The 26,084-nt window shown below is 41.5% G+C and overlaps 1 protein-coding gene across 1 annotated transcript in view; it reads right to left on the reverse strand.

Annotated features, from left to right (window-relative positions):
* MSRA (methionine sulfoxide reductase A) overlaps positions 1-26,084 on the reverse strand; it is a 301,044-nt gene that overhangs the window by 81,639 nt on the left and 193,321 nt on the right. The window contains exon 5 of the mRNA XM_082305437.1: positions 18,797-18,903. Within this exon, the coding sequence (XP_082161563.1) occupies positions 18,797-18,903 (107 nt within the window). The remainder of the gene's footprint in view (positions 1-18,796; positions 18,904-26,084) is intronic.

Below are 26,084 nucleotides of genomic sequence, written 5' to 3' on the forward strand. Positions count from 1 at the left end.
CTACCCATCACCCCTTGTCCTATCGCTACAGACCCTACTTAAAAGTCTGTCCCCATCTTTCTTATAAGCCCTTTTTATATTTTGAAAGGCTGCAATAAGGTCTCTCAGCCTTTCTCCACAGCAGAGCTGCTCCAGCCTCTGACCATTTTGGTGGCCTCCCCTGGCCCCGCTCCCACAGCTCCATGTCCTTCCCGTGCTGAGGACCCCCGAGCTGGACGCGGGGCTCCAGGGGGTCTCCCCAGAGCGGGGCAGAGGGGCAGAATCCCCTCCCTCGCCCCGCTGCCCACGCTGCGGGGGATGCAGCCCAGGAGACGCTGGGCTTTGCTTTGCTTTGATCTCCAGTCACTGATTCAGAAGCGTGCAGGAGTCCTGCAGGTCCTTTGAGCTATCTAACAGCCCTGTACAAATGTCTCTGATATCCTGAAGCATCTCAAATTGCACCAGGTGCTAAGTTTAGGCAACCAAATTTTTACGCTAGCATTTACTACAGAATTACCAAGCCATCAGACCCTTGAGTTTAAGTTTTAGGAACTGGCTGAGGTCATCCAGGACGGCTTAGCCAGCTCCAAGCACAGGCATTGACTGTATTTTGGCACAGAAAAAAGAGTTTGGGGGTTTCACTTTGAAGCGGCACAAACTCAGCCCAAAGCGGGAAGATTGCAGGAGAAGGCAGAACCACAACAGCCATGCAGAAGGAAAGCCTGCAAGAAGGTTTGGGCTACGATGTTAATAAAGACTTCACCAAAGGGGTAAAACTGGACTGCCTCCACTCTGTCCACGTTTCAAAACCACGGTGGAAATGAAACCTGCTTACTAGCATGGATATATTTTGTGCTTTTATGCTCAGATACGGAATTATTTCATTTTTGTCTTTTCTATCGTGGGCAAATTCCAGAAGTACAAGTTGAAATGGAAAAAAATACAGTGGCATTTTATTGCAGGTTGCATTTTTATACTAAACCAGCGGCATTAATAAACATTGCGGAGCTTTCTGAGGGGAAGATTTCACAGCCCCTCCGTGCTCTACCTCATTACCTTTTCATTTTGTTTTGTTAGCTTCTTTCTGTCAGTATAAGCATGACGCATTGTCAGGCATACAGCAGGGCGGGTGATGACATTTTTTAATGTTCACATAACAACCTGACCTCCTGCTCGCACTCACTAAAAAGAAAATAAGGAAACCCCCTGTTTTAAGTTTTAAATGCTAACTAGGTTCTATATTTGATTTGTTTTTCCTTCCCAGCAACACTAATTTCAAATTGAACTGCTGACTCAATTAGCAAAATGCTGAAGTTGTTGAGACCTTGTATAATATTATGTCCCATTAACAAAAAGGAAGCCGGTAGTGTTTTTATGCCAGTAACTAAATCCAGCACCCGCATTTTAATGGGCTATTTTAATTAAACAAATTAAATTAATGATGGCCTCTGCAGAATGATGAATTACGCTATTTAATATATCATTGCTACGTGCTAATCCCATTTTTAATATTATCTTTAAACATTGATCGATACATAGACACATAAGTCATAAACTGACTGATCTCAAGACAAAAAAACAACCAACTGCTGCAAAAGAAACATACAGAAATGTAAATATAACTACACCCCGCCTACAACCAAGATGTCACGGACTCTAACAAGGATAAGAAAGAACCTTTTAGTACGTATTATTCTAGTAGCCGCTGTATGAACTATACATACTGAAGTAGTAGCCAAAAAAGCAAATGGAAGTTGAGAGCATGAGCATGGTGCCATGCATGTAAAATGAAAGCCATGCTGGGCCCGAGGAACTTATAACAGTATATAACTTATAATCTGAATAAATCAGGTGTCTGCACAATGCAAGTAGCCCTCGGCCTTTGGATTTTTGTCGCTTGTCTTACACCCTTACTGATCACAATCAGTTTCTTTCCAGCACCATTTTAGGAAAAGATCTTAACCTTCTCCAAGTAACTGCTCAGGCCACCCCACCTCTCCTGATGTGGCTTCTTCTATGAGCGGAATTCACATTCCACCTCTCCGAAAGGACCACAGGGTCTATGACTGTTCAGGGCCAAATACTGGAAGATGTGGGATGATCTCAGCTCCCAAAGAAGTCCGTTACAGTTGAAGTTACAGCAATGAGCAGCACCGTTACGGGCTACTTGGCCATTTGGGAGAAACCAGGTGCCATCTAGGGTGGGTGCCCTCTGCCAGTGGGGGGAGGACTCAGACAACTTTACCTTTCAGAGAGATTTAACTTTTTTTTTACAGCTACCTTTAGAAGGCCAGTGTGGAATTTAGCTACCCAATATGACTCTAGGCAACTCAAGACGCTTACTCAGTTTAAAAAGCAACGAAGCCTCTCACTGCTCTCTGTTAGACAAAAAAGTAGTTTATAAGGAGGACTGTTAATAATAAGTAGAAATGAAATGTCCTTAAAGATGGGAGACTAGGATTGGTTTTCCATGCAACTGGAAGAGGCTCCACACAACAGATAGGAACAAAAGCAAAACTAAGGGTAGAACCGGCAACCAAGCAGCATTTGAAAATGGGGAGTTAACCATAGAACCTAAGGAGCTTGGTAAAACACCTGGTGGTGAAACACTGGAATGGGTTGATCGATACATTTTTGTCTGTTTTGTATTATCAAGATATATTTACATTTTTGTACGTTTCTTTTGCAGCAGTTGGTTGGTTTTTTGTCTTGAGATCAGTCAGTTTATGACTTATGCGTCTATGTATTGACCAAGGGAACGGGTTGCCCGGAGAGGTGGGAGATGCCCCATCCTTGGAAACATTCAAGGCCAGGCTGGATGGGGCTCTGAGCACCCTGATCTGGTTGTAGATGTCCCTGCTAACTGCAGGGGGGGTGGACTGGATGGCCTTTAAAGGTCCCTTCCATCCCAAAGCATTCTGTGATTCTATGATTCTAAAAGGTCTTCCTCTTCTTTTGGCATAATTTTCTATGATTTTTTTTTTCTAATAATGCCTGATTTGTGTTATTTTAGAACAGCACCAGAGAGCCACACACAACAGACTGCAACTGAGTTTTAGAGAACGTATCATGCCATTGACAGCTACTTAAAACAGATTGAGGGGGACCTGGCACACTGATAAAGACTCAAGGAAAGATTATATGGGATTAAATGGGAATAACTGACAAAACGGAAAAGACGCAAGGTACAAACACAGCTAGATAATGCAACCATGCAAAGCATAGCAGGCAGGCCTGAAGATGTAAATGTTGTTCACATAAGACGAAACACGTAGTCTCAGCCTCTTGAAATTCCAAGCATTAAAGAAAATGGGACAAAAAAAAAAAAAAGATTTTTCAAAGAAAAGGAATAAAAGAAGCACGGACATGAAAAAGACTTGTTCATCTGCTATAAAAAAGACTATTTGGAGTTCTCTAAAGTACATCCAACAGTAACTTTACCCCACCGAGCTAGCAGCTGTCTCCTGAAGACATGTCACAGCCCAGTATCATCCATGAACTCCCACACCACACACTGGCACGTGATGCGTGCCCTTCGTCATACCAGATATGGCAAACAGGAGTGGTACTGATCTCTGACAACCTCTCCTCTCACATTTGCCAAGTTAATACTAATTTTACTAGGGAATCCTAGCTCCTGCAGGCTTAGTCTCCCATGTACGAACTGTCCTAAAATAAATGGTGTAACATAACACTGAGTCTGAAGACAGGACATTTCATAGCAGCAATGCCCCACGGTAAGCGGTGGCACACAAGTCATGGCGTTGCAACCTGGATGACAATCCTCAACGGGTTTTTCAACTGAGAAACGCAAGCCATATTCTGATTCCATTATATAAAGTAATTTTAATTTTTAAAAGAAGAAGAAGTGGGCTCTGTATTTTATTCAACTCACTGTAGCTGAAGGGAGCCAACTCAGAATCCCGGTGTTTACACCTGGAGGGATGGAGGAGCGAAGAAGCCACAGACGATACGGCAGGGTGCTAATTCAGGCCTCTTAATGAATTCAGAGCCAGAACAAATCAAAGAAGAACTGTGCTTAAAATAAAAAAAAAAAAAAGCTACAGGTGTAGATTGTGGACTGGCATTATCCTCTCTTGTTTAAAAAATGACATGCTAATTCTAATGACAAACTATGTTATAAATAGACACTTAATTATAATATCTTAGGTCTGGCATCTGCATTTGCACCATCTGAAAGGCAGAAGCTGAGGACCGTTTGCTGCAAAATTGGAGACCTAAACGAGACAAAAGGAAACACGGAGTGAAGTTCACCCAAACCCGCAATCTGCTGTTCTTCACACCCTCCACTTGACTATTGTCCTTCAGCCACTTCACGCTGGAGGAGAAAGCAAATGCCCCTGGCCCCGGATGCCCCAGCAGTTGCCAGCCATGGGAGCACCCTACTCTTGGGGCACCCTCTCTGAAAGCATCCCAGCCCGCCGGCCGAGGGCGAGCAGCCGTCGTGCACCCAAATCCGGCCACTTTGGGCTTTTTCTTCCTCCTCTCCCCACCCGGTCCGCGGGTCCGCTGGCTACAGCAGCTACCATAGAAACCAAAGCGCTGCTCTGCAGCACACGGAGCAGATGTCACGCGAAGCAAGATGAATGCGATGTGGCAAGGGGGGGTGGATGCAAGAGGAGGAGGAGGAGGGAAAGCAGCATCACACGTTCAGAATTAAATGTTCCCACCAGAGGGAGTGAGTCATTTTTGAAGTAAGTGCAAAGCTGCAATATTTTTTTCCTACGCTCTCAATGCGCATCCGCAAACACGGTCGTACAAATAAATGTGCTTTCATCCCTTTTGCACAGGTGCTCGAGTCGCCCGTGCTTCGCTCTCTAATGAAAGCTGTGATTTTCTCGTGATACTAAATTAATGCCTGACCTAAAACAACTATCCGAGCCAGAATCATGCTGTCATTTCAAAAATGCCGTGTAAAGCTTTTTCCCTTCCTTTCCTTCCAGGATAGTGCAGAAATATGACATTGTATAAAGTCAATATGTATTTGACAGGCATTTTATGGCAAAAAGTCACCCCATTTTTAAGACTGACAAGCCATAATTCAAACGTGCATTGTGTTTTAACTCAAAATAAAAAATAGTTAACAACCGGTCCGGAGCAGTGTTTGATTTTCTCTGATCCTACCGTTCAAAATTAATATCTTTGCCTCAAGTTTTTGTTTTGGGTTTGTTTTTTTTTTTAATTCACAAAGGGGCACTCTTAATATTATGATCTTTTCCCAACACAAGCATTATTCCCCCTTCTTCCTTCCCTCGGTATGTCTTGCACATATCTAATTCACTATGCCTAATGCACCTCGCTGATATATTTGTTGAAACATTATCTTGCAATGAAATTTGGGGGGGGGGGGGGGGGGAGAGTCATGTTCTTTTTATTTGCAAAATGAGAATTAGATCCCATCGATTTCTGTGGTCTCTGTCCAGTGTCAGGCATTGAGCGTGACAATGGCGAAGAGCTCGCTCTGAAAGGTGCTGAGTGCTCATGATTTCCATGCGTATCAATGAGGCTGAAGATGCTCAGCAAGTTCAAGACACGAAACCATGAAATTTCACTGGCCTTCAACATCTCTGCACCTGCAAGTGGACCTGCACGCATGCAACGATCAGCCCCTATGGATGCCAATGAAGATTGCCACTCCAGGATGGAAGGATAATTTTCAAATAAATGGGATTAAATATTTGCCAAGCCCTCCTTCAGCTGGACTGTGTGATGAATGCACAGTTACACACAGCAACGGCAGCAGAGAATGATGCCTAAACAATGATGTCTACTTCTGTATGTATTTAAATGATGGGCCATCATATACGAGTGTCCCTCCCAAAACTCACTTGGTAAGTAATGTTGGTACAGGTAACGCACATCTTCTTTTCCGTAGCAAAATATAAACCCCACAGAAACCCTTGTTGTCATAATCTGCAAACACCGGTAGGATAATTCTGCTTTACCTGATATATAAAACAGTGCCCTGTGGTTTACACAAAAGTGGACAAACTTTAGGATGCTCAAATGACAAGAAACCCGATGGTTTGTGTTGCACACAAAGAGAGAGGAGAACAAGCTCCTGCATTTCAGGCCATTGCAGAAGTGCTGCGAGGCCACTAGAGGGCAATGAAAGAAATCAGGTTTTCCTCCAGCCCTGGTAAACCCCCTCATGTCCCACCGAAGGTTTTCCCTAGAATAATATATCATGGGATAATGGGGAAATTTATTTCCTATGATTGTTGGCACATAAAACAGCAACCACGTATATATAATGGAAAGAAGAGTGGGATGAAAAATAATCACCCAAGATATAATTAGCTGATTGAGATAAAAATAAAAAATATTACAGAAAGTAAAATGAGGGAGATGATATTAAAAGTGCGCATTTGTGTGTGTACGTGGAGAAGGAGGAGGGATGCTACAATCCCTCACTGTGATTTTCTAACTCCTCTTTTTTCAGAATTTTTCTTTGGGTGTTTTAAGCGCCATGAAACTTTACCTTTTGGGCTGAAAGATGTCATCAAATTCTATTTGCTGGACGTAATTCATTTTCCAAATTTTCTAGGATACCTGTTCAGTCATTTCTGAGAAATACAACTGGGGAAAATATTGTATTTTCCATATTAAAAAAAAAAAAAATCAGGGATGTTTTCTTTAAAGAATGCAGAAACTGAGCCTTGAAGTTTGCAGTTGGGAGTCCTTCGGCATGAAGACCTGGCTAATAAACTCAAAGTTGTCTAATTTTTCAACTTTTTAGAAAAATGCGGTTTTCACACAATCAGTGGATGGTTAGTATTGAATATTCTAAAAGAGGGAATGAGCGCCGGTTTCTTGCGGCACTTCAAAAGGGACAAGAAAGACAACACACGCAACACTGTGCCAATTTGTACTTGGTTAAAAACAAAAACAAACAAACCAAAAGAAACGACGTTCAAATGCTAAGGAATATAATTAGTGCCAATCAACATGTTTTTGTAGAAAACAGGTCAAATATAAACTCAACATCTTTCTTTGATGAGATTACAAGTTTAGCTGAAAAAGGAAACTTTGTAGATACAATATAGTTAACATTTCGTGTTTGATTTAGTATCATATAACTATTTTAATAAAAAAGAACTGCTACATGGTATCAATAGAGCAAATGACAACTGGATTAAGATGGACTTTCACCAGAATTGTTATGAAGTGCAGTGATCAAGCCTTAGAAATAGTTATAAAATTAGTGCTGGTAAAATTGGAAGGTCACGTGAAGGTGAGAGTTACAGCAAATGGTGATAATGCCGGGGTGCTCACACTGCACAGTCGAGGTCATTATAACATAGTTAAACCCCGCATTTTACATCTAGGAAGATGAAATCCAAAAATTTTACATCTAGGAACAAAGAATAAAGGCACATCTACAGAATCATGGAATCGTTAAGGTTGGAAAGGACCTCTGAGATCATCAAGCCCAACCTCTTAACCTAACTGCCTGGTCCACCTCTAAACCATGTCCCTAAGCACCACATCCACTCGTTTTTTGAACACCTCCAGGGACTGTGACTGCACCCCTGCCCCGGGCAGCCTGGGCCAGGGCCTGACCACTCTCGCCGTTAAGAAATTTGTGCCCAGGGAGATGATTTGACCTTTATTTATGTCATTGATTAAGTTCATTCTGTGATATTGTATCCGGTTCTGGTATCCATTTTCTTCACAATAAAAAGAAAGCTGCTTTTAAAAACCAAAAATATCAAGAAAGTTCAAAACTAAACTTAAAAAATCTTTTTGGGGAAAGTCACTGATATGAGAACATCGATGCATAAAGCTACGATTTTGACTACACGCGTTTCCTGATAAAAAATAATTAGTTGAATAATACTGCTGTTGTCCTGAAGAGACGGTGCATCCGTGGCTTTCGCTGCCAGTCACCTGCTGTTACACATAGATACCTTCACCCAGTTTAAGCTTCTGGCTATGGGTCTTCGTTATGCCTTTCCCTACTAGCTTACAAAGTGCCTTTATGTCTAGAAGTTTTTCTTCTATGAACACTTTAAATACAGTTCCTTTAGAAATTGAAAAAGACGTGGTTTAACTGAGTCACCTAAAAATAACCAAAGCAAAGGAGAAAGGAGCGGCCAGAATGGAAATATGTTAACCTCAATAAGCCATGGGAAGCTGGTTGCTTGGGGAAAGGTCAGGACCAAAAGCTACAGAGCAAAAAGTCCTGGGGGCTGGCAGCAGTGCGTGACTGAAGATGATTTCTCAGTCTTTGATGACTCTTTCTGCAGTGGCCCAGCAGAGCACACACCTACATGGTCCTGCAGGAGGAGGTATCTTAGGATGCTTCAGGCAGCAGCAAGAGGGAATGTATTTTGTCCGTCTTGATATGTTGGGTAGCTAGATTTACTTTTAGACCCTGTGACTAAATGGCATGTAATAAAGGTCAGCTAGAAAAAATACAAGTTTATCTTTGTCTGCAAGGATAAAGAGAATATTTTTCAGAAACATAGGCCTGAGGAAGAAAGTGGAAAATTGGAAGACTGGGGAAAATGTGGAGCTAGGGAGAAAGGAATGTGGGGCAAGGTCAAATGACAGAAGATCCTGGAAAGCAAAAGAGCCAGGAAACAATGTGGGGAGAAAACAAATAACAAAGAAAGGCTGAAATAAACTTGGGAGTGGGAAAATGAAGAGCAAAAGGCAGAAGAACTGATTTTTCTACATCAGCTCAATGGAGAGCTGTAACGTGGGCTCTGCTTGATCTTGCTTGTCAGCACTGCGTGGTGTGAATGCAGACATCCATCTAGCTGGTACTTCAGCAGTTAGGCTCAGAAGCCCTGCAGCATAAGATGACAAAATTACTAGCTACAGAGCCGCTGAATAAAATCAGTCAAAGACAAAGTCATTGAAGGAGAGATTCCTGAACTGAAACTTTTGTAAACTAGGACGGAACTCAGACAAATCCCATCCCTCCATGTCCTCAGACTCACCCAGATATTTAGGGATAGCAGCATCTGTCCAACATGTTTCCTCCTTTGTGTTTCACAGCAGCTCTTAACAAAATATATTTATATATTCCTACATGCCTGTGTACTAATGATTTATATACAGGCTTAAGCCCATTGATACACCATTGAGAAAATACTTATGTTAGTATCTGTTATAACTCCATACTTTCTTGGGAATGACGGATATGCATTAACACAAAGAGAAATCTCCTGGCTTTTCCTAGGCGGGTTGGTTTTGATGTCTGCAATCCTACAAAGCTCCAGCACAAGACTGATAATACAGTTGATGGTATTGCCCATCAACCAAAAAGCCCATTCTGACCTCTTTCTGCCATCTAGCTCTTACTGGAAGCAGTAGGCATCCTGGATCTAAAGGAAAAAAAGATTCATCTACAAGCGATCTGTGGAAGTCAATAAAGGAGAAAAAGATCTTGATGCAAAAAAGATCACAAAACAGACATGACAATGTTGCTTGCTAAAGCATGCTCTGATTCTTCTTTCCAGGAAATATTGACTTGTTTTCCCAAAAGCTGAGAGCTATGTTTGACTGAGTGGCATACTTCAAACAGAAAATAATACACAGAATTCTCTGACAATTCATCGGGGAACAAAAATGCTGAAATTAAAGAAACTCCTGGACCAGATTTTTATCTCAATTGCATTACTGGAAATCCAAAGTAATTCCATTGATTCTAATGGCGTTGCTCTGGATTTGCAGCTGTACGGCTGATCGGCATTGGGTCCTGCAAGAAAATCTTGAGAGTTATTTAAGCAAACGTTAACATCAGTTAGAAAGCAACCTCATCAGGGTACGACAATTGTCGATACATGCTGTAGTATATCCGGTTATCAAATTGTTTGAACTCGAGTGCTTAAGTGGACACTCCTATGTCTGTATTTAGGTACCCAAGCAGCATATTTTATAAATGTTGAGTACCTGTTGTTTCCACGTGTGAGCTTTGTGGAGCTCAGAACTTTTTCAAGTGCCATTATGTTCTTATATCTGACTTGAAAAGCCCTGTTTCAGATAAATTTTTGGCTTGATATTTTAGAGATGGATAAACAGTGGAGGAGTGTTCCACGAGTACCTACTTGAATTCTGGCTCAGGCACACTTTTGTCACTGAGAAAACTTGAGGTTTGAATAGTGTTCTTTGGATCCCACAGCTTTGCACTAAGGATAAGCAAACTGTTTGGGCAGCAGAAGTAATGCTCCCTGACTTCACCATGCTCATTAAAAATGCATGCGTCATTTTTTTTTTAAAAAAGGCTTTTTGTTTAATTTTTTAATTTGTATGGAAACTATAAACCAGGCCAACCCCTCTCCCCCTCTCCAGATCAATGTAGAGAGTCCCACTACAAGCCTTATCTTTCCCCTGGACATGGATGGATTCAAAGGCCGGAGCAGAATTAAGACACAACATTCTCAACACATCTCGAGACTCAAGATGATTTCTCAATTTTTGTTTCCTGGAAATTCTTGCTTAGGTCAGTTTTAAGGGCTACATTTAACCCAAAGACAACAAGATCCTACACAGAAGAGCAACAGCCAATCATAATCCTCTTTCTTATGCCTTGACCTTCTTCTAGACCATTTTGTCATGTCCTCCCCATAACTAATCTCTTAGTTAAACTAAGCTCCTTGAGAGCTTCCTTAAGAGAAGGAATTATATCTTGTTCCTTGTAAATCACCGTGTACACTTAAACTATCGTTATTAATACCATTATCAAATTTATGGTCCTGACATTTAATACGCTTGTGAAACTTTTAGAGTCCTATAACAGATGCATAATCGAGATCAAGAAATTCAAAAGCCTGAACTAGAAGCCCTTCAGAATGATCCTAGATGCCATTGAACCATGTGGGAACACATTTACAGGCCGATGTAAAGGTATTTAGCTTCAATGCGTTGGCATCACTACAGACTCCACTATGTTGCCTTACCACTGGTATGACCTAGGACCCATAGGAGATCTGTGCCAAGCTGGAGCCCGGGTCAGATAGGGTAGAACATCTCAAATGGCACTAGACTCCTGTAGGCAAGTCAACTTGGCCCTTTGAATCTTCATCTTCTGGATCAGCATGGAGATCTGCCCTGAAGATTGAGAATTCATCTGCCTAAGTATATGAAAACTTGATGTCTAGACAGATTTAGGATGTTTTTACATTACTAGCAAGCTGAACAGAGCAAGTGATACAAAGCAGGAAATGTTTTATTTACAACCCATTCTTGGAGTCAAATCTATTTGATATTTACATTAATTTATTGCAGGGCAATTTCTAATGTTAGTTTAAATGTCCAATATAAGCGTTAGCTTGAAGCTCTGGCTTCACATTCACAGTACAATCAAGCAAATGACTTCTTTGCTGAACTCCATGACCTCCCAGATGAAAAAATGACTGTAAAATAGAAAGTATGGTTTCATAATGTTGTTCGTAGTTCTAATTTCAAATGCATGATTAGCTGTATTTGCAACAGTCAAAGGACTGTTTCCTTAGCTGGGCTAAGGAAAGGCCCAGCCTTTGATCAAACGAACGGCATATATGCAGAATCGAAAGCTAAAAAAAAAATCTTGCCTTCTTCAGCATTGATAAAAGCAAGCAATATGTGCTGTTGCTGAATCCAGGGGAATAGAAATAGTATGCAATTGGTAGCATGCTGCCCTCAGTATAGGACGGTGGCACTTCTCTGCTTCGGTGAATTTTGAGAGGTGTCCTTAGTCCTCCTGCGCTTTCCAGGGATGCTCATTTTTGTTTTCATATGGACGTATACATCCTGTACATCTCACTGTTTCAGAATAAAGTCATCTTGGGGATGATGTTAAAATGTTTTTCCTCCCACAACATGAGATGAGATTCTACAGCACAGCAATGTAGGATCATTCATTAAGAAAGAAAAGTCAGATGAACAATAACTAATATAGAGCAAACTCTGATGTTGTATGTTATGGCTGCAAAGAGAATGCTAGGGCCATGTCTATTGTAACAGAATTCCCTATCAAAAAGGTAGAAGAAAATAGACACAGCAGAGAACCATAAAACTTTATAAATCCATCATATAGACGCATTTCAGCATAAATTCAACAAAGAAAGCACAAATGGGTTGTTAATCAGTGTTGACAATGGGACAGGTCATCACAGATGTATTTATTCTAAGAAACTCAAACAAGCCAACTACAAGATCCTAAGTTCATGCCATTGAAGCTTTTATCTTGTTGCCACTGTCATCAAGAAATGCAGTCAAAAGTGCGTATTAGTTTTGAGCTATCTTTCTGCTGCAAGGTGACCAAATTTTCTTGGAGTGACAACAGAGAAGTCAAATTTTCCGCAGTTTACGATAATATGAAACGAGTTAGCAACTGTTCACACAAAACCTCCTTATCCATAGCTGAATGCAGCTTTCTCAGAAAGGGATGAACATAAAAAGGGTATCTCTGTAGCACAGATGAGTGATTACAAAATAAATAATGGCTTAGCTTATCAGATCGGGTTTGCTTATTTTCATAAGAACTACGACCATCAATCAGGAATCAAGTAGCTACTATTCACATCAGAGTGAAGCAAAGATAATTCGATATGTAAAGCTCTGAAATAGACATAATTTGAAGAGGAGTAAGCAGGTGTTGGTTTTTTATCGACTCTATTGTATTGCTTCAATAACAACAACCTACTTTTTAAAGGAGCTGTTTAACGTTTCCCAGCCAAAAAACACGTGAAAAACTGTCTCCCAGCCAGAGCATGTCTAAACGCACACAGCACGTTACATCAAACCACAGCTGAGTGTTGTAACTTCACTCCACAAGGCATTCCTTCATGCAATTATAATCTCAGAACTGTCGATCCTGTAGGTCTGTAAATAGTCTTTCCTCCAGCCTTGACAAATACAATCCTGACCCCTTCATTTCCTTGCAGATTTCTGCTCCGAAGCTCATTGCGCTGGCCAGGAAACTCCAGCTTTTAAATCTCTCCTCTTTTCTATGATACCAAACATAAAGCTCTTGGTTTTGCAGCTGAGGGTTTTTGCTGGTTTGTTCCCACGTCATCCCACGGCAAGCTCGTGAAAGTTTCATAATATCTCTCAGGCTGCTGAGCTGCAGAGACTGTTGCCTCCTGTGCTGGCCAGCACTAATTCACTGCTTGCCTTATTCTGCAGAACGCATCCATCCATCACAACCTGGTTTATACCTGGTGAGGTCCACATGTGAATTAGGAATCTGAACTTCCATTACAGTCATGAGAGATCAGGCTGTGCCTAAAATCAGCTACCTAAATATAGGCATTTAGCGCTATTTGAGGTGCCCAGGGTATTTCAGAGATCTACACAGGACTGGCAGATATGATACAGCCCCTAAGGGATATCTGTGTGTTGTAGACTGGCAGCTGTAGGTTGGCTGAGATATGCTAGGGTTTCCCCAACAGCACTAGATGTGAGCACCTCAATCAGGCCCTGGGAACGTGTCCTGTGGCTGAGTGCACCCTCCATTTTGGGTAAATGTGACCTGCCAGGTCAGTGGTTAGTTAAGTCCTTCCAGCGGAGCGCAGAGCTGCTCGTGCGAGCACTTCTACTTCACAAGGGAGCTTCGACCACTGGCCAGCAGCTGGTCTTCAGCGCTTGGCTAAGACGTGGTATCCGACTGTCCCACCACAGAGGAGCCTCATGAAAACTACCAAAGCCAATCTCAGTGTTAATTCAATGTGTTCCCAGACCTTCTGTGAGCAAGTTCAGGATCAGGAGTGCTATCACGTAACTGTAGCCACACTGAAATTTGGCCATTGCAAATGAAAGATAGCACTGTAAAACCACAACTGTGTAAACTAATATTAAACCCCATTCTTCCCATGGTCATCCATGATTTATCACGTAACTGTTCAGGGCTTTAAAAGTTAAAAAAAACCAACCAAACAAACAAAACCAAACCAAAAACCCCACTCCACCATCCCCCTAAAAAGACCCATCACTGTAAAACTTATGCAGAACAAAAAACCAGAAGCACAAACAGAGGAAAACCAATGGTGCTTCAGGTTCAGATGCTCCAATACCTACATCTGTAGAAACCAAACACTACATTTGAAGTTATCAGTTGAAGGATTCCCTTCTCAGCTGCATGTGAGCACACATGCAATAAAGTATATGGGTAAAGCTAACTTCTTGTACAAATATATTAGCTCTTGTGGAGTTACACCAACAGGGAATTTAGTCCAGCATATTAATCCTTTGGTTGCTTGATTCAAAAAGAAATTTTACATGTTTGGTCAAATTCATGTTCTTCAGGCCAAATGCTTTGTTACATTAACAGAAAATGCTGTTTGACGAAATGCAATGAAAAATGACTATTTGACCAAGCCAAAGATAGTTTCAGTCATTTAAACTGAGCATCTTCAGACCTTCACAGAAACATATTTGCTATGGCTGCAGCGTGATCCAGTCTCTCCTCTGAGCATCATATACTGTTCCCTTCAAGATCTCCACAAAGTCTACCCACCTACGGTTTTATAGGTCCTGACATTTCCACAAAGAGACTGTTCTCCACACTAACAGATTGGGCAATGGGTTAGTTTCAATTGCCTGGATGCTTTATATTTATACTACATTTTAATTTTTAAATTTAATCTCTTCACCTCTACTTACAATACTTTTTGAACTTCTTAAACATATTTGCAGGCCTCAATGCAAAAAATTAGCATTGCTGCTTTTTTTTTTCTTTGTAACTCTGGCTTTGGTGCAGTTATTGTTTCATTTGATTTGTTTTCTCAATCTGTTGACCAGCCGGTTTAGATTTCAGAGAGGATTTCTATCAGCATCACAACATACTCCTGCAGAGAAACTTTCCAAGATTATACCCTTACAGTCCAAATCGTAAAACCAATCTGTTACATTAGTCCTAGCAAAGCTCAGTCCATTTCTAAGTAAAAAAAAAAAAAAAAAATTCAAAAAGTTACTTCTGTACTTCCTCTACATTTCCTATATGTTCAGTACAAAAACCTTTCATTCCAGTTCTCTGGACTTTTCTAAAGGCCACATTTTTAATGTCTTCATAAAATCTGAACATTTCTATAGTCCTGTCTCTTTGAGCCCTTATAACTCTCTCCAGATTACAACTATAAGAGCAAACGACAGCAACTCTCCCCACCAACTCCTCCCGGCTGTAACAAATCAGGAGCTCATTACCTGCTTACCACCCAGCACCTCTGCCAAGAGCTCGAGACTCAGTTCATTCATAATTATTCACAGAGAGGCCCTGTGGTTGCTTTGTGGAAGGATCTTCTGCCAAATATTTGCTTTTGTAACAAAGTAATAGACCTGCCTTTTGCTCTCTGTGCACAATGCTCATTGTCAGTGCTGTCCTACGTGAGGACGCAGAGATGTTGGCATGGGGGGGATGCTACTTTAATATAAGGCAAACATGGAGGGGAGGGACTCAGTATATTCTTGGAGCCTGAAAACCCAGGGTTAGCACTTGACAAAACAAATGCAGGCCTCTGATTCAGAAAAAAATAAATACAAACATCTTCCCGCCCTGATTTCACTATCTGGATTATTGCCTAGATAATTCATTTGAAAACCAAATCCAGCCTAGCAACTGTCTTGAAAATTGAGTAACCTCAGGTTCAACTGTATTAAAAAACTTCAGCTTCAGGCAAAACTGATGGAACAGCTCATTCGCAGTACTTTCACCAAGCCCTGGCCCTCATTTTATGTTTTTCTGATTACACTTACATCGTGTCACAATTTACCAGCAGCACTATTGTATTATAATATGTATTATCACTAGCCGACTCTGACTCTATGCATTCAGCTTCATCAACAGCTAAGGACGCGTGCCTCAATGCATATTCATTGCTGTATTGCCATTTCTCAGCTGTTAAAACAGCTGCATGAATCAGCAACAAGTTTCACAACTTAAAATAGATGTAACCCTGCAGGATACTTGGGCTCAGTGCGCATTATGATTCGCACTCGTAGGCTGGTAGGAGCTAGGGACGTGGCGCACTTAACTACAGTATTTCTCCGCTCAAGCATAGCACTGCCCTAAAGGTGTAAGCTACATTAATGTTTCAGTTTGGAGCAGAAGTGCTCTTTTGTAATAAATCTCCTGATCGTTGTCACTTATCGTGCTTTGGTTCGCTTCACAGAGTGGTCTTGGGATGAATGAACCCAATTCCTTTCGACGGAGCTAAACCAGAAATGCACCGCTGACTTCCATCTGCTAGTGGCACGTGGTTCAGAGGACCGAACTACAGCTACTGAAAAGAAAACCCCTTGAAACACCTGTAATGTGTTCTGGGTCCTCAATACAAACTGTTTTCTTCTGCAGATCCGCTCCTCTCAGCCCGTACCGCTTGCTAAACGTGGACAGAGCTAACGCGGCTATCGGGCTACTAGAGAGGAGCTAGCGCTCCAGGCTAGCCTGTCTTGGAGGCAGGAATTCATGATATAAACCTCGGGGCGGGATGGTTTCTGTCCTCAGCAAACAAAAATGTTTCCTTTAAGTTAACAATCATATCTGGCTTTATGAAAAAAATAAAAAAACCCACCTAGCAAACACGGAATTTTCTGTTTGGAGGACACTCTTAACTCTCTTCCAGGTCCTCAGCTCAAAAAGACATCTAAGAGCACATGCTCAATTATTCAGTCAACAAGCAAATAAGCTACCTTTGCTTTTATTCATTTGCTGTGCCAAAAACCTGCAGAGTCACTCCTACATGTTGCAGTTATTGTACTTTCAAGATTTGTTAGTCCTGCCCCTGTTTGGGGCATGCACCGTTGCTTATCATGGAAAAATCAAGCGTTATGCCATTCCCACATGTTTTCATCTGTTGTTATCAGGTGCAAAGATATGCATGGGTCACTGCCAGAAGAGCTTGGTATTTATTTTAAATTACTGCAATAACAAGGAAAGTGGTTGTATTACATTTACATTAAAATAATGTAATGCAAAACATTTAATATGAAAAGGGATTCCTGAACATATTGTTTGCTCGGTATGCTTCCAATACAACCATTCTACTGCTACTGCAATGCCACAGTAGATAAAATTGTAGATATTGTTGTTGATAATACATAGAAACCTCAATATCCTCCAGGAATTTCAGCACATATTTGCTGTGTTTCCTTAGTTGGCAACACAGCCCCTTCCATCCCCTTACTTCAGTGAAAAAACAAACTCTACATGTGATCACTTACAGAGTTCTGCCTAATTATATAAATGTACTAATTATACACACTTTCCAAATGGTGATAGACTTCAAAGTAGGTAAATTTTAAATTGTGCCATTAAGAAAATCTATTTGATGATGGAAATTTCTGTAATATCACATTGCAATCTTCTACATCGTAATTTTGCTTTCAAGTCAGTATTAATTTAATGACAAATAACAGCAGAGAATAATAGAGTTGGGAAAGCAAACTGAAAGCTGTCAGATTTACAGTGTGAGACCGGTCAGCAGATGTTAACAAAAAGAATCAAAAAGAATTTAGAAAAGCAATGGATCTAAGGTAAACAATGAGTAGAAAGGAGTTCTGCATGGTAAATATGAATGCCAAACCTTCAGAAACCACTCTGTTAACAAAGATAAACACCTGCAAGACTGACTTATCCCCATGTGCTCAGCTACTCCTGAGAAAATATATATGTCATTGAACACTTAATTTACATGCACAGTTATCACACTGCTAAGAACGACTTGCAAATTAGTTACTTGCAGTTCAGAGCACCTCTTTGCATGCAAAATAACGCCAACTGCATGTACCAAGCAGCCCTACAAGTGCGCACGCCGCTCAGCCCACCCATGTCATACGCACGTTTAGGAAAACCAAACCGCCACACAAGACTTCAGCACGTGCACCTCCTTTTCGTACCTTGGCACAAGCTTCTGACCGATACACCCTCACTCTTCAAAACACAGCTCTTTACCTTTAACATCAGATGTTCACCCCAAACCCTGGTTCTTCAACGTAACTCCTTAGTGAAGTTATAGTACAAGTGAACGCCTGAAAGCTGATATTCTTTTAGCACTACTTAATAGTTACTCTGCCTATTGTCCTGATGTCCTAGGTGAGTAGCTTATTTCGTATAAGTTATCAGAATTCCTATATCTCTGCTGTAGAACCTGGATCTTGCATTGTCAAGACGACTAGGCAGATCAGACAGCAATTACAATGCAGCTACGCTACAGGACACTAATCCCTCTGCCTTTAGTTCAATAACAGCTTATGTGGCAGGGAAGAGACAGGATCCACCCTCACTGAAAACCAGGACCGCGTATAGAAAGGGAAATGGTCGATCCTCTCTCACACAAATCCTAGCGTCAAAACAAATAGTCTTACTAAGTCACAGGCTGCCACATTTAATCAAAGACATTTATGGAATGGCTCGGTAGAAGCATCTTATAAGCAGCAGGTCGGTGATCCTGAGTTACCAAGCTCAAATATTGATCGGGACTTTCCCCCGGTGTTCAAGAACTCCTAGATCTGAGATTTTGGCTGCACCCTTCAGAGTATGGGGTCCAGATACGCTTGAATAGCTTTAAGATCACAGACTTTTGCTCTGGTGCACCGACATAAAAGAATCTCTAGAAGAGATTAAAACTGTCTCTGCACAAGTAACTATTTCTCTTTCTACATAGTTATAAAATGACTCACATACAAAAAAACCATTTCACAAAAGTTGGAATTAAAAGCAAATATGGTGCAAGTTCAGTATGGGAATGAGGAGCTCCAAGAGCAACACGGAGACAACGCACAGCACAAGAAGTGATTTTGTGCTAATTGGTGACGTCTTTGACCTCCACTCATATGTGGAGCAATTCCACGCCCTGCCCAACGTTACCTTTTGATATTCTTCCTTAGATCTCAAGGCAGCTTCCATCTGTTCCTGAGAAAACGTGTAGATGGCCGAGCGATACTGTGTGCCAACGTCATTACCTTGTCGCATTCCTGGGGAGAGAGAAAACACAGCCCACCGTGAGGTTCATCCTCCCCACCTGACTGCTCTGCAGCCATCAAGTGAACAGACCTAAATTTGGGACGTCCCATATACCTGGATTAGCACGGTCTCTTAGGTGCATACTCAGTAGGTGTTTTTAGGAAGTCTAAGTCTTTCTTTGGTTAAATGCTCCCGAAGAGATTCAACTCTGATATTTCCTTTTAAGTGGCATGCAAGCGAAATGTGAGCATTATACATTTTGGTACATCACACGGTAGTCAAATACAGATGTAAAACCTTAAACAATCAAGCTGCAGTTACTGTAATCAAGGTACTCTTAAAATATTTATTTTGAACCATGAAAACGGCTACAAAAAAAGAGTTTATTTTACCAAGTGCTTAAAAATTTTCTTGTGCTGGAGAAGTACATATTAATGGGAGAAATGTTCAAAATACCCCTGGAGAGAACTAGCTATTCTCCTCTATTCACAAAGCACTGATCTTGCTAAAAGCTAGTATGCACATCTTGCTGAATTAACTCTGAAGTTGTCAATTCCTACCGTCATCACCACTAGTTATGAAGAGATGGAATGACTCTTATGAAGCTCTCAAATCTGAGCTCCAAAGAGGACTCCGATAGAGAATGATGCTAAGAAGGTTTGGGGAAAGTCTGGCTGCATTAGTACTGTTATAGAGCGAGTAATCCTTAGGAACAGCAACCCTTTCACAATTTTTTTGACTTTGGGAGAAGTAGAAAACAAAGGTATATATGTAATCTCTACTAAATTCTATTTGCAACCTACATGTGGATGATATGAATGGCAAAAGTATATAATACTGTTTATATCTAACATTAGGAAAACAAAACCCTAGTTATACTTACTCAGTAACTCCTTGAAATTATACCATAAATGAGTTATGTTGGTACAAGGATTTACTGCTGATACATGTAATCCCTTCGAAAGACTAGCTGTATGAAGATGCTCATGTATGAATTTCCAAAATATGAGATGATTCTACCTATGAAACTATAAAATAATGGGCTAAAGCAGAGGGAAGTTTCCTACCCCCTTAGGTGACTAGCCCAGGTATGGTTTGGCGTTATGCAGCCCTAGGCAGCCGCGCTGGCCAAAGCCATTGCTGCTTCTCATCGCTATCCATTCCCATTCCCTCAGGCAGCAATACCGCAAGGCAGCTTTGCTGTGGGTCATTCCATAAAGTCAAACGACAGCCTTAGAGAGGAGCTTTAGCATTAAGGATGAGCTGGAGGTGCAGTTTTGCAACTGCAATTGCAGCTTTGCAGTTTCTGTCTTTCGTAACCTTGTTCCCAATTTTGCATTCTAGAATAGAACTTTTTGCTTTGCCGTAATAAAAGGAGCAGGGAGGTGATGGTGCCCCTGTTCTGGGCACTGGGGAGGCCGCCCCTCGAATGCTGTGCTCAGCGCTGGGCCCCGCACCCCAAGGCGGCCATGGAGGGGCTGGAGCGTGGCCAGAGCAGGGCAGCGAGGCTGGGGCAGGGGCTGGAGCACAAGGCTGGGGAGGAGCGGCTGGGGGAGCTGGGGGGGCTCAGCCTGGAGAAGAGGAGGCTGAGGGGAGCCCTCATCGCTCTCTGCAACGGCCTGAAAGGAGGCTGGAGCCGGGGGGGTCGGTCTCTGCTCCCCAGGAACAAGCGATGGGACGAGAGGGAACGGCCTCAAGCTGCGCCAGGGCAGGGTTGGGTTGGGTATTGGGAAAAACTCCTTCCCCCAAAGGGCTGTCAGGCCCTGGCCCAGGCTGCCCGGGGCAGGGGCTGAGTCCCCATCCCTGGAGGTATTTAAAGAACGGATAGATGTGGTGCTCGAGGACATGGTATAGATGGACTTGGCAGTGATAGGTTAACGGTTGGACTTGATGATCTTAAGGGTCTTTTCCAACCTTAACAATTCTATGATTCTATGAAAATGTATTAATTTTGAGTTTGTCTGGTGTTGCATATGAACTTGGGTGAGTGAAAAAGCTGGAGTTTCTGAAGCAGACTCCTCCCAAACGCCTGCAACCCAAGACAAATTGGAAATCATCAGGATTTGTCTTTTGGCTGCCACCAGACTACAGAAGCCCCTTTGAAGATTACCATCAACTCTCAGGACTATGGAGATGAAATGGAAAAAAAATGGCATGTCCTGATATCCCCCTAGCAAAGGGCAGAGGGGAGAGAAAGAGCCTGTGATACTGGGGGGGAAAAGATGCTATCAACATAATACTGCTCATTAAAACATGGTACCTTTTACTCCTCTTGTACTTTCCAAGGAAACAGAAAAATGGTTTAAAGGGTAGTACAATAAACAAAAGAAATCTGGCTGAAATATTTATGAACTAAAAGATGCAGAAATGTTTTCAAAGATGCATTGGGACAAAAAGTTCCTTCAGTGACCAACAGTACGCACGGGTCAATGGGATTCCAAAAAATGTTACGGAGTTTTCTGATGATTTGGGTTACTTTTTAACTGCTAAAATGTTACATTATTACATATAAGAACAACAACTACATTCTTCATCAATACTTAATAGTGTGGTCTGCAAGGCAGAGAATATTTTGCTCATTTCTTTGCAAGTTATTTTAGGGTGGTAGGGAGCTCTTGTGAAGCCAGCGCTACCGAATAGTTCGGCATAAAATGAATACAGGCTAGTAAAGCATTAGTTTTGCCAGGATATGTTAATGCTGATTGATGTTTGAGCTTAAGCGTTAGCATTCTACAAATCTATTTATTGCTTAACAAACCACTTAACAACCGACTAGGGAGTAGATTACAAAAATCTCTGTAAATGGGGGATCACGATACAGTACGCCGGTTTCTAACATGCACTTCAAGAGTATAAGTTTAGCATGAGTTCATGTGCACGGTGCTCTGAGTGCGAAGGTAAACAAGATTATTTAATATATGCACATGCCACCATTACATAGTAATAGGGAAGTGGTCAGCTCAGTTAATTTAATGAAGAGAAAGTTAAGAGGAGAACTGACTCTGATTTAGAAATACATATATAGAGAAATAACCTGAGAAATAAGGCTCTGTAGTCTTGCCAAAGTCACTTAACGAGGTAGAGCAATTGAAAGCCAAAGTATACAAAATCCAGATGGGAAATAAGGCAACGTTCAAATAGCGAAGAGCATTTCTCACTGGAACAATGAACCTAAAGCCACATCCCTTTCTTGAGGACTTTACATCAAGGATATTCATTTTCCCCAAAGATATATCAAAGCTCAAAGAGCTGTACAAGGTCAGTGATGAAGTTACAAAGTTAAGGAGGAGGTCAGATTGTGCAATAATAACGACCCCTCCTAGCACTCAGGTGTTGGCTTACACTGTTAAACCATCCACTAGCTATGAAGAAGACTGAACAGGTATTGTGTTACCCCAAAGTGTAGCTTTAATGTGATCAATCACCTAAGCTAAAATGTCATTTATTTTTACTTGTTATTTAAATTAATTTGTACCTAAATCTCCCGCAGTAAGTAGCTAATACATTATCTAAGCCACAAAGACTACGAGATAATAAAACAAATTAAATTCCTTGTGTACAGACATAATCAATTGCCACTGTTGCTGTTGTTATTTGTAATGTGCTTCACGTGTACAAACTTACTTCTCAAGGGTCCATCACTGATTTTTTTAAAAGCCTCTGGCAAGTCTTACTTGTTGAGATTCACTAACTCAATGAGTAGCAAACAAGGCAAGAGATTCAATTTACTAAACAACTGTGGTAGGATGATTGAGCTTCACTGTCTTGTCTTTGTCTGAAAGAAAGTATACTAAATCAAAAATGATTTCTGCTTGGCTACCTAAAAATTCCACAATGTCATCTGTAGTTAACTTCCCTTCCGTTTCTGAAGCCTCTTTCTTATTTTGTCTATCATGACATTCTGTCTCTCTCCGTTAACATAACACCACAGTTATACACATTAGGCTTCAGATAAGAATGCAAGAATATAAATAATTAATTTAATAAAGATGGCAAACATATTGGAAGATATTGTGTACTGCTAAATCAAAAGCCGTTCTTACACGGGATTGTCAACACTGCTGCCAGTGATTCTAGCTACACTCGATGCACATTAGACTGCGAAAAAGGTTTCTGCTGAGGCAACGAATCAACCTCTGATCTTCTCTGCAGCAAAATGGCTCCACTGACGTCAAGGAATTTGTTCTAAGCTTATGATAATACAACTAAAACCACAAATAATCTTCAGGGGCTTCAAGTCATTCACCTTGCCTACAAGGGCCCAGGTAATTAAAGAGGACTTAAACACATTTGTTAAACACTCTTCAAAATCAGTATCTATTGCAAACTGTAATCAGACATTATAAAAACACTGAGATTTAGAAGTACTTTGAATGACCACTATTTTTGTTACGTTTTCATAGAAAAATGAACAAAGCTCTTGACATTATGGATAGGATGGATTAAAGCAATATTTATTATGGATACATTTCAGGATCAGATTTCCCATAAAAATTGTCTACAAAGAATTTTACTAGAATAAGGCATTCGCACTTGAGAAGAAAGTTATTTATTTTTTTCACCTGTGTCAAACTCCATTTTCAAGAGATGCATATGATTTTGCTTTAATTCCAAATCAAACCAGTGAATCAGGTTTGTCCAAATCTTCAGTACTGGAAGAAGGAATAATTCCTACAGAACATCAGCTGCACATCTTCAGAGCAGCTGGATCTTCTAGGCAGGGAAATGCCGATTTCCTACAATTGTCTTTCTGCAAGATGTCTTAAAGTCATTCTCTGTGCAAAGCCTGCCAATGTAGGGATAGAATTTAGGGTAAAGCCAGGAGATAACTCTTTTCCTCAAGGATAAAACATATGGGGAAATCCATCAGTAGGATGTGAACCTCCTTTTCATTCTAGGCTGAGATGACAACCAGGTTGCTTCGTAAAGATGCTAACAAAATGTATTAACACTGAGGAATGAGGTCTCTGACAGGAATAAAGACCTTCACCAACTCTTTCAGAAACTTTTTTCAGAAGCCCATTTCTCTCCAACAGGTAGTTTGAGGAAAAGCTTCCAGAGGCTTGAAAGCAGAACGTCATCTTTCATGTAGGGTCTAAAGCACAAGTCTTATGAGGAGCGGCTGAGGGAGCTGGGGTTCTTTAGCCTGGAGAAGAGGAGGCTGAGGGGAGCCCTCATCGCTCTCTGCAACGGCCTGAAAGGAGGCTGGAGCCGGGGGGGTCGGTCTCTGCTCCCCAGGAACAAGCGATGGGACGAGAGGGAACGGCCTCAAGCTGCGCCAGGGCAGGGTTGGGTTGGGTATTGGGAAAAACTCCTTCCCCCAAAGGGCTGTCAGGCCCTGGCCCAGGCTGCCCAGGGCAGGGGCTGAGTCCCCATCCCTGGGGGGATTTAAAAGCCGGGGAGATGTGGTGCTGAGGGACATGGTTTAGTGGTGGACCTGGCAGTGCTGGGTTAACGGTTGGACTTCATGACCTTAAAGGTTTTTTCCAAACTAAACAACTCTATGATTCCATGTAGCATCAGACCTGGTCCACTTTGTCACAAAGCACACCCAGAGGACTCATTCGCATTGTTGATCAGAATCTCTATAACTAGAGACAACCAGGCAGACTTTCAAGGGCTACCCAATGTCCCTCCCGTGATGCAGAGGAAGCCATAGCCTAGGTGATTTACCTGATTTCTATCTGGTGTAAGAAGGTTCAGAGCAGAGGCAAGTCCTTGAGCTTCACATCAGGTCCTCCAGGATTCTGACACCAGAACCCCCTTGGCCAGCCCAGGGTTTGCAACATCACCCCATTTCATCTGGCTGTACCTTACTAATGTCAACGGTGCAAGACAGTAACTGGCAAAAAGGGAAATATCTGTTTCCCTGACCAGGTGACCAGGAACACATCCAACAGTATCAGCAACAAATAGAGCCTGGAGTCAAAAGGCTGGCACCTGCTGTTGATACCCGAGGCAAAGAAAATCAGCTTCTGTGTTGAGAATAGCCGTAAAATCTCTTGTCAAAGAGATGTTTAGACAGAGAGGCTGAATTGAGAACTGATAGCAAAGCATGGAATTTGCACCTCTCTGGCAAGATAGAAAAATATGTGGTTTTGGATACGGCTGCATGGTGCCAAAGAGTATAAGGCCAAAGCGCAGTGCCTGTGTGAGCACTGGCCACTCCTTGTAAGCTCTTGTCTCTAGAGAACCAGTGAGGATGAGGACATTTGGAGCTCTAAATGCGTTTAGATCTTGAGCATGGATCATATTTAGGAATTTCACTTTGGCTGACCAAAGCACCTCAATGGCTCTCAGCCTGGACCACGCTAGAGAACATAAAATTTCCTCACTGTGCCAGCAGAGACCAGAACACCAATTAATCAAAAAATGCCCTCAAGAGCTGAGCACTTGCTCTGACTTATATGAAGCAGAAATTTGTGGCCACAGGATGGTAGATGGAAAGGACAGGGAGCTGTGATGGTCTCCCAGATCCTGCATAAAGAACAATTGCCAGGTTGAGATTGCCACGCAATACAAACACATTGCCGCTGGAAAAACTATTATTTGCCAAAATGTAGATAACAGTCAAAGAAATGGCTTTAAAAATCCCTCTTGCGAACACTTTGGTATCTTCTGATGCATCTGGGCAGGAATGACTTAGTTTTGATCTCCCTCATAGTCTTTGGCATCAAAGTATTAAATACTAGCTCTCCTTTGATTTGAACGATCAGAATATGTGAAATCACCCCTGCTTCTATTCAGCTGGTCAGTGCTTTTTCTTTCATAGTTTCTATACCTTGTATAATTACAGTATCTTCTTGGCTGGGGCAAAGAATTCCCCTTTAAAGCAGTTACACTGCCGTTATGCTACAGTTTGAGTTTCTGTTGAGATGCATCTTAGGTAGGTCCTTGTCCTTCCTGTCTAACTCCAGAGTATCTTGACGTCAATAAGAAATAGGAATATATACAGCATTAATAAAAACACGTATTTGCCAGTACTATACTTTCTTTTTTTTTTTTTTTTTTTTTTTTTGCTTTAGAAATGGAGAATTAATTGCAAACAAGCAGATCGGTTTCAAAACAGCGATTTTTGAATATATTACCTACAGAAGGCTAAAGCAAAATATACTTTATTTATTTTATTGGCTAAATCAGGGATTTCTTTTGAAGACTCAACCCTCTAATGACTTGAAAGTAATACTTATAC

The sequence above is a fragment of the Platalea leucorodia genome (genome assembly GCF_965183815.1).
Source record: "Platalea leucorodia genome assembly, chromosome: 3".
NCBI classification, from domain to species: domain Eukaryota; kingdom Metazoa; phylum Chordata; class Aves; order Pelecaniformes; family Threskiornithidae; genus Platalea; species Platalea leucorodia.